This window comes from Sinocyclocheilus rhinocerous, unplaced genomic scaffold (genome assembly GCF_001515625.1).
Source record: "Sinocyclocheilus rhinocerous isolate Xijiao unplaced genomic scaffold, SAMN03320098_v1.1 scaffold1065, whole genome shotgun sequence".
NCBI lineage: Eukaryota > Metazoa > Chordata > Actinopteri > Cypriniformes > Cyprinidae > Sinocyclocheilus > Sinocyclocheilus rhinocerous.
In genome coordinates, this window is record NW_015628720.1 from 913,515 (window position 1) to 922,832 (window position 9,318).

The following is a 9,318-nucleotide window of genomic DNA, read 5'->3' on the forward strand; positions in this document are numbered from 1 at the left end:
CAAGGAAACACACAGCGCCTTCACGACATGGCAGCGGCGGCAACAACTACAATACTACAGCGAGAATAAAAGTTACTCCTTCTTTCTTTGCGTGAACATTTGGGCGGCGTTATGCAATTCTTCCCACACAGTGACGTAGACATTTGGGGGCGTGTTTAAACAAGGCGTTTTAGGAGGGCGTGGACAAGTCTTAACTTTTATAAAGAATATCTCTTTGGATTTGAGACTTTAGTCTTTGCAACTTTACAGACCTTCTTTATGCACCAAGAGCTTGTAACACACCAAAGAGAAAGGAAAAATTTAAATCGCATCATATGACCCCTTTAAAGAAATTTTTAAGTCATTAGTCACTGATGATATTTACATCTACAAAAGATTACATCAGTAGCCCTCATCTGTGTCCAAATTCAAAAATTGACTTCTTTTAAGTTTTCTTTTTTTTTTTTTTTTGCTGACAATGAACTATTGTTATAAGGGCAAGAGCCGAGTAACATTTCTTCAAAAATGTATGGGTAAATATTAACAGAATTTTCATATTTATGTGAACTATTCCTTTACTTAATGAACTACTTTTATTCAAAGTGTCCACATAGAGTGTGCATCAGTGCAGAACACTTCGCAGAAGCTCATCTTTTGTCCTGTGTTGAAACCAATTTTCCCTCATTATGAAGAGCAGCCAGTGGGTCTGTGCTCAGGAATGTGACACACTCACACCATATTGGTTTAATTCTAATGCAGGGAAAACTCCCTATGAAATGAGATGCTCTTTTGAAAAAACAAAACTGCTTTAATATGGTAGGAGGGGTTGATGGTGGACCTCTCTTGCAGCTAACCGAAGGCATTGGCTCCACTTTTGAAGTCTTTCTTGATAAAGGACTGTGCTATTGTATCTGCCTGTAGGCCACAGTTGTGCATTGATATTGTGCCGTTTGAAGCACTTTCGGTTTTGTTCGAAGGGTTGTAGCAAGGGGGGATAGAATGACCTTGATTGCTGCAAATTGTCTGAATTTTTAAAGAATCGTTTAAAGAGGATTTGAACAGAGTCCAAACCTAATGACACGGTTTCAAAGGACTTATGGTTTTAAATTCATATTTCAAACAACCACACTTTCGAGCTACAGTTAACCCCCACTGTCCACTGTTACTTAACTGATTGAAGAGATGCAATTTGTCCTTAGCGTAAGAATATGATACTCGACAAAGTGTTGAATGACAAGACGCACAGTGAGATCAGTTGGCATGGATTTAGACGAGTGTCTGAAATCATGTTTTTCACCATCTCACGGCTCACATTTCCACAGCAGCGGATCAGACCTGTTTCCAATATTTCTCGCCTGTGGGACCGACTCTCTATTGTTTTAGAGCTTGTGTAGCAGAGGAACCCTATACTACGCATCTCTGCCCCTAAGTGCAGAGTTCTAAGAGACAGGAAGTTGAAGAGGTACCTCTGCAGTTCCTCTTTGCTCTTCCATACCCCCTACTGTCTGGATTCGAGGAGTTCAAGGAGTGTAAGATATGCGGTATCCTGTTCAGCAAGTGGCTTCAGAGCTGCTGGCCATGCTGAGCAAGTTAACACACAACAGAACATCCTTAATGAATTAAAAAACGCCCTAATTGGATCAGTGTGAAAACCCAAGCCGCTTCCTCTCAAACTCTGGACCAGATGGTACGCATACTCAGATGCGATGTTGGCCAAGCACGGGGCCTGAGTTTAGGAGTGTGAAATTGAGTTAGCGCCTGGGTGTAGTGCTGATATTAAGCAAAGGTGCTTCCTCTTTAAGGTTTGTGACCTGTTGGTGTAGAGTTCACCTCACTGATTCAGGGCCCCAGATTTAATTAGCTTCCCAAGGCTAACTTTGAAGCACAATGTTCCTGAACATTTTTACAGTTGAGTAAAAATTTATTTTCAGAGGTTTATCCATTAGATTTAGACAAGAATGGTTTGGTATATCAAGATTTGGGTAACTTTTGGCCAGCATGGTCTGGAAATGATCTCAGCCAAACGTGGTAAAGGTGAAACTTAAAGGAGGACTCAAAACCAGCAATGTGGCAGAAAAATTGGTACAAAAGCAGTCGCTGTGGTGGTACCCTTTCAAAAAAGTACTAAAATGTGCATTTTTGATACTAATATATATCTGTAAGGTACCAATATGAGCCCATTAGGGGTAAATAAGGTACAAAGGTATACCTTTTGAAAAGGTACTGCCCCAGTGACAGTTTTTGTACTGTTTTGTTTTTTGTTTTTTTTCTGAGAGTGCATCGTGATTGTACTCCAAATAACCCAAAGAGTCTGAAGACCTTTTAAGAGTCTCACGAAAATAGGCCAATTTAATCAAAAGCTATAAGCGTTTTCTTTGAATACCACTGTGAAAAACAGGGACGAATAGAGCTTTAGCTATGCAGTCAACACAACAATTTGAATGAAAATTGAGAAAGTATCATGAGACTATTGTACTTGATTAGTATTTACCTGAAACGTATCTCAGGGTGGAATGGTGGCTCAATGGTTGCACTGTTGCTTTAAATCATTTCGGCTGAGCCATGGAGGCCTTTTCTGTTCTTTCAGTGTTTTTGTGGGTTTCCATTTTGCTTTTTATAATTCAAAGACATTCATCAGAGGTGAACTGAAGACACTAAACCTTCATTATAATAGGCTAAACTAAAACTAAACTCCATTCCTGATCCTGGAGCGCCAACGTCCTGCAGAGTTTAGCTCCAACCAGTTCCAACACACTTGAAGTTTTTAGTGAGTGTGAAGACCGTGATTAGTTGGTTCAGATGTTTTTAATTAGGGTTGGACCTCAACTCTGCAGGATAGCGGCCCTACAAGAACAGGTTTGGACACCCCTGAACTAAACTGTCTGTAGGTGAACGTGTGTCTATGCATGAGCCCAGTGGTCCAGGATGCTGGGATGGGCTTCATTATCCCCGAGACCCTACGGAGAATAAGCATTTTTGGAGAATGGAAGCATGATTAGTTAATCTCCCAGTTCAATATCCATTAAAATCTTGAACAAGGGCATTCAAGACTATTCAGTCTCAAAGCTCAAGTTCACGTGACAGATGAAGTGGTAAGCATTGCATGGGATCTCCAAAAGCTGAGCAGCTCACATAGTATGGTACTCTGTTGCAGTGGTGTTATGTGATGTCTCATGAGGGTTTAGCAAAACCCTCCAAGCTCTGCTTCCATCATTTGTGGAACATCAAGGGTACAAATGTTCGACAAGTTAAGCCGGAGTGACTACAAAAGGCACAAGTTGTACAGAAGGCTGTGTGATCACAGTCATTGTCTTAAATGGAAAACATGAATGGTTTACTGGCTGCTGGCACTGAGACGTATGACCGCATAGGCAGCAAATGAGGAGCAGAGAGCTGGGAGAGAAGCCATGGCAGCACAGATCTCAGAGTGCCTTTGAAGGCTGCATGACACTGCTCTTCCCTTTCCTGTTTCTGCTTAGCCCACATTCTGGGTCTGCTCAAGATAGGCCCAGAACAGCCATTTTAGCAGTGCTTGTTAAGTTGTTTGTTCATATTTGAACAAACACACAACCCTAAGTTGTTGCTGTTGTTTTTAGTCTTATTGTATAGGATGAAGGTGTAAAAGGTAAATGGAATCAGATCTAGGTAAACCTGATCTAGGTCATACTCAAACCAACTTCAAATGGTTTGTAGTTGCCCATGTAGGTTTTGAACATGTGGGGCAGTAGACGGTGCACAGCTTGCATTGTATGGCTTATTGAGTTACAATGATTTTCAAAATGAGCTTTTACTTGGCAGATGATGAAATAGGCAATAGTTCCATAGACTGTCTTGGAAAGAAAAGCTCATATCCAAGACTGGAAAAAAATCCTGCTGAAAATACATTGAACCTTTTACAGAATTATCCACTGTTAAAGGGATAGTTCACCCAAAAATGAAAATACTGTCATTAATTTCTCACCCTCATGTCGTTCCTAACCCGTAAGACCAAATTAAGATATAATTGATAAAATCAGAGAGCTCTCTGACCCTGCATAGACAGCAATGCAACTGAAATGTTCCCAGGCTCAGAAACACAGTAAGGACATCGTTAAAATAGCCCATGTGACATCAGTGGTTCAACCGTAATTTTATGAAGCTACGAGAATACATTTTGTGTCCCTTTAACACAAAATATGAAATTGATAGACACAAACCAATATATGCATATAGTATGTGAGTCAACTCATCAAAATAAGTGCACTTCTTTAAAGCGTGACAAAACTTTTAATTTGAAATTATTACAGGGCTAGTCCACCCAAAAAGACAAATTCTGTCATCATCCTCAGATTTTCCAAAACTGTAAGAGTTTTTTTTTTCTTCTTGAACACCAAAAAATATATTTTGAATAATGTGCAAAACAATTTCTGGTCCCTTTTTTTCCCCTTTCTTTTTCATACTATGGAAGTCAATAGGGACCAGCAACTGTACTGTTCATTTTTGTGTACTATCCCTTTAAGTGTGTTAAATATAGTCATGAAAGATTTTAAGTACACTATAAGTGCACATTTGGAAATGGATATGAGTCATTGTATATTTATGGGCCAATCTGACCCCTTTTATGCATTCTGCAGATCAAGTTCTTAAAAAATAGATATTTTTATTACAGTTTTTTCCAATTGCTAACACACAATTTTTCAAACTAGTCTGGTTTTATCAAAAAACTTAACACAATTCACAAAACCACACACCCAAACTGCAAAATACCTCATATATCCTGCAAAATGAAGCACTGCAACCGAAACTACACATAGCATTATCAAAAGCAAACTTTTGCATGAAATGGCACACACTTCATTCATATTACCAGATTTTTGCCTAACCAACTACACACTGTTGGGCATAATGAAAAGCACCCCCATCTTTAGTATGCTTTGCCATAATACTAAAATATGTATCAGATTGTTCACATGCACAGAAATATTTGCAGATACACACACACACACACACATGCTGTTGCAACATTTATTTATTTGTTTTCACTACAGTAAACAAGTCAGTGCAACATATGCACAGCAGATATATTTACATGGGACTGAACAAAAATATTCTTACAAAAAACAGTAAACTGAAAAAGAAAATTTCAGAAAAAATATATTACAGTAAAACAAAGAGGCAAGAAAAATAATTAGGCAGCATCTTGCCGCACAGCCGGGTCTGGCCACAACGCCTCGTCAACATCACAGGCAATATCTTCCCTTGCCAGACATCGAGGGAAGAAGCGCCTTGAGTGCCTTATCCATCCCTGAATTGCACCCACATCAATCTCATCACATGCCTCTTCCATGGCCTGCACAAGAGGCATGCGCACAAAGGGCTGCCGGTCGTATACCTTCCACCGCCATGCCGAAAAGAACTCTTCTATGGGGTTCAGAAATGGTGAGTATGGTGGGAGGTATTGCACAAGAAATGTTGGGTGGTCAGCAAACCAGTTTTGGACTGGGGCTGCACGATGAAAGCTCACGTTGTCCCATACTACAACGTACCGGTTTCTTTGATGGTCTGCATCATTCATACGCTCTGGTGGTATGAGAATGTTTTGAAGTCTGTCCAGAAATGTGAGAATATGGGCTGTGTTGTATGGTCCAAGGTTGGCATGACGGTGGAGGACACCATGCATACTGGAGATGGCAGCGCACAGTGTGATGTTCCCACCACGTTGGCCAGGAACATCTATAATGGCTCTGTGGCCAATGACGTTTCTCCCCCTTCTTCTGGTCTTTGCTAGGTTGAACCCAGCCTCATCTATAAAGATGAACTCATGTGGGATTGCATGAGCATCCATTTCCAGTACTCCCTGAAAACAAAGAACAAAAATCAGTCAATATGGTGTTATCCAGTACACTGGGAAACAATGTTGCGTGTAGTGTACTGCAGTCAATATAGTACTTACATCCACATATGCTCGTCTGAACTCTTTGTTTCTTTGAGAGTTTCTCTCAAATGGCACCTTATAAAGTTGTTTCATTCTGATTTGGTTTCGCTTGAGAATGCGAGCCAATGTGGACAGACTGACTCGTTGAATGTTGTTGAATAAGGTGTTGTCTTGGATGATGTGGCTTTGAATTTCTCGTAATCTGATTTCATTATTTTCCAAAACCAAGTTTACAATGGCAGCTTCCTGTACCCCGGTGAACATTTGGCCCCTTCCTCCACCATGGTGTCGTCTCTCAGTCCTTCAGAAAAAATAAAATAAAAATATATATAGGGCTTGGACAATGCAGCCTAAATATTTTCCCCCACAGTAGAGTACATTGTACAGGAAACTTGTACAGTTCATGAATGGCTGATGTCATACACTATGTAAACAGGTGTCACCCAACAGATACACTATGACATGGGGTATACTACATGTGTACTACATGAAATTTTGGTTACATACCTGTTCTCCAGTCTAAAGGTCCGGATGACAGAGGCGACAGTAAAACGGCTCAAGTTTGGCTGCACTCGCTGTCCAGCCTCACGCATTGTCAGCCCATGGTTGATGACATGATCTACTAAGGTTGCTCTGATTTCATTTGAAAGTGTTTGTCTTCTTTGGCCATGAACTCCTCTACCTGCTCTACCCCTACCTCTCACTCTTCCTCCCCCTCTTATTCTCAACCTCCCTCTTCCTCTTCCTCTCTCTGCAATGTCTTCCATTGTGGTTGTAAAAAAAAGGTTCTCACCTGTGGTCTTTTCACAGTGCTTACATCCTGATTGAAGTGTTAACAATTAACCATTGAGGTGTTTGGCCAGGTGGCACATGTAATTGGCCAATTAGCTCATGTAGTGTCATTTTGAATGGCAGTGTTTTGAAATGGCAAACATGTGACTTTATGTCAGATTGTTGTGTCTTATGCAGAGAACTGTGTTCAGTGCATTTAAAAAGTGCCATTTTGAAATGCAAAATGTGTGTAAAGCAGAAAATGTGTTTAGACTTTTGGAGACTTGAGAAGAAGTTTTGCTCTCTGTGTGTCAGTTTAAATAATTGTGCTGTGCATGTCATTTTAGTGTGTTAGCAATTGGAAAAAACTGTAATATCTAAAAGCGTTTTGTTTACTATTGGTGTAATTTTCTTTAGAACAGTGTTTTAACAGCAGAGGTTTTCTCTCTGCAAGGTCTTTGCACATGAACCGCTTGCTTGATTGGCCAGGATTGATCTCTAACAGACTGATCCCTAACAGTTCTGTGAGATAATGACATCAAATATCAAGCAAGGCATTTTATTTGGTCAAGGCCTTAAAATCAGGCAGAGTTCCTCCTTCATTGCCATGCATCCTGTGATCACTTCCTTCCTCTGTCTTCCCGCTCTCTTCCATCTATTCATGTCAGGCATCTTCCCTGCTATCAATGTCAAAGCCAAATTACGCTCAAACTGTGAGGACAGGTCAGACTAATTCAATCTCATCCGTCAGAAGAAATGATGGGTGAAGAGGATCCGAGAAAGAGACGTCCAGAACAGTGGGAAGACTTAAATGGGAATGACGAGTCACTCTTTTGAATTGAGGGAAGCAGCAAGAGCTTTATTTAAACAGGCCCTCCTCACAGGCAGGAATATGAAGCTGTCCCTGACAAGAGCGGGCGAACTGAACAATTGATCACATACACCTCGACTGGAACGTTGCCAACAATTTCTTTCTTATTTAGTACACAGAGAATTTTAAAGGAATAGCTCACTCATAAATGGAAACCCCATGCATAGTACAAAATAAAAGTGCAATCTATCTATTGCTTAATGGAAAAGTTCACCCAAAAAAGTGACAAATTCTGCCATCAGACTTTCCCAGTTTTGAGGCCCATTCACACCAAGGACAATATCCATGACAATAACTATTACATGTAAGTTTTTATAATCATTCCAGTTCAGTGAGAATAAGAAAGTCCGTACCACAGCTATGATTATAATTACACAGAGAAATTATATCTTTGAAATCAATTTCAGTTTTTTTTTTTTCCATTATGTTTTTTAAAAAAATTTTGTGTGGATGCTAATGTAGTTGTCGTTCCTGGTGTGAATAGGCTTTTAATCTCATCAACAAAATTACTGATGAATATAGCCATTTACCAAGGATTTTTTTTTTTTTAAATCAGGCATACTATTGACAAAAATTTTACATTTTCATTTTTTTTAGCTTGTTTTTGTTGTTTACATCAATGTATAACAGTTGTATTATGTGGTTTAATTATGGTCATTTTCTTCAACTAAAATTATCAGACTAAAATTAAATTGACTAAAAATAAATATGAAATTCTAAATGTATTGCATTTTTTTTTATCAAAAGACAGAATCTAATCACTGAAACATACATACATACATCTTTTTCTGTGAATTCCACAGACTGAAATATACCATAGGTGAATAGGGTAAAAACAAAACAAAACAAAAATTACAGCATACTTTCCCCAAGTTGATTAATGACAGTTTAAGACTATTATCTTGTATTACAAGTTATGTTTAATTATGCAAATGAGGCATTATCTGATTAAATTCTAAAAATGAAGAGTCGAACTCTAAACATTATATAAAGCCATGTTCAAAATTCTCATTTCATTTTGTTGACGTAACAAAACAAAAGTCTCTCTCTCTCTCTCTCTCTATGACTCCATAAATCAAAAAGTACTGTCAAAACAATGTACTGTCACCATGTTTTTAGGAATAAAATGTGTAATAAAATATGAATGGGGCAAATTACATAGTAACAAGCCACTCTGTAAAAACCTTCAGAATGTAAATAGGAAACTGTAAAGTTTGATGTACTGTAGGTAAACGCTACTGAAGTGGAGAAAAAATAACTCACTTTGGTAAAATAGCCTTTAAGATAAATATTACAACTGAAATATATACAGATGCAAATAGATAAAGTGCAAGAAAATAAGCACTTAAATGTGTTTTTGGATGTTTTCTTTTCACTAATTTCCACTAGCTTCCCACACTTGACCAGTGCCTGAAAAAACAATGTTTTTGTCTGTAGTGTCTTGCCTTAATAGTTATGTACATTTTATAAATCTTAGGTAATGTGCATTAAAGAAATTAAATCCAAACAGACAACATGCAATTTACTGTTCATTCGCACATTTATAAGACTCAGACATTCTGATGTTCCATACTTATATCAATCAAACTCCTGCACCCTTTCATGATTATCTTTGACCAACACTCCTGACCCGTCCCGCCGCCCCTTTTTGAGTCCTAGGGAGGGTGCCTGCGGAGAGGGTGCGTTGGCAGGCACCAGGCCTCGCGGTGCACTTCCCGTCTCTTGGACACAGGATCAGGTGTCGCAGTTTTCACAGCACCTTCTGTTTCTGGTTAACACGAAA

The 9,318-nt window shown here is 39.0% G+C and overlaps 1 protein-coding gene across 1 annotated transcript; it reads right to left on the minus strand.

The window, feature by feature from the left end:
- Positions 1 to 4,645: 4,645 nt before the first annotated feature.
- Positions 4,646 to 7,032, minus strand: LOC107738369 (uncharacterized). Its single transcript, XM_016550120.1, has 3 exons — positions 6,401 to 7,032; positions 5,912 to 6,194; positions 4,646 to 5,815 (listed from the first exon to the last, which is right to left on the minus strand). The coding sequence occupies exons 1-3, from the start codon at positions 6,658 to 6,660 to the stop codon at positions 5,147 to 5,149; spliced, it is 1,212 nt and encodes a 403-aa protein (XP_016405606.1). The 5' UTR covers positions 6,661 to 7,032; the 3' UTR covers positions 4,646 to 5,146.
- Between the last annotated feature and the right edge of the window lie 2,286 nt (positions 7,033 to 9,318).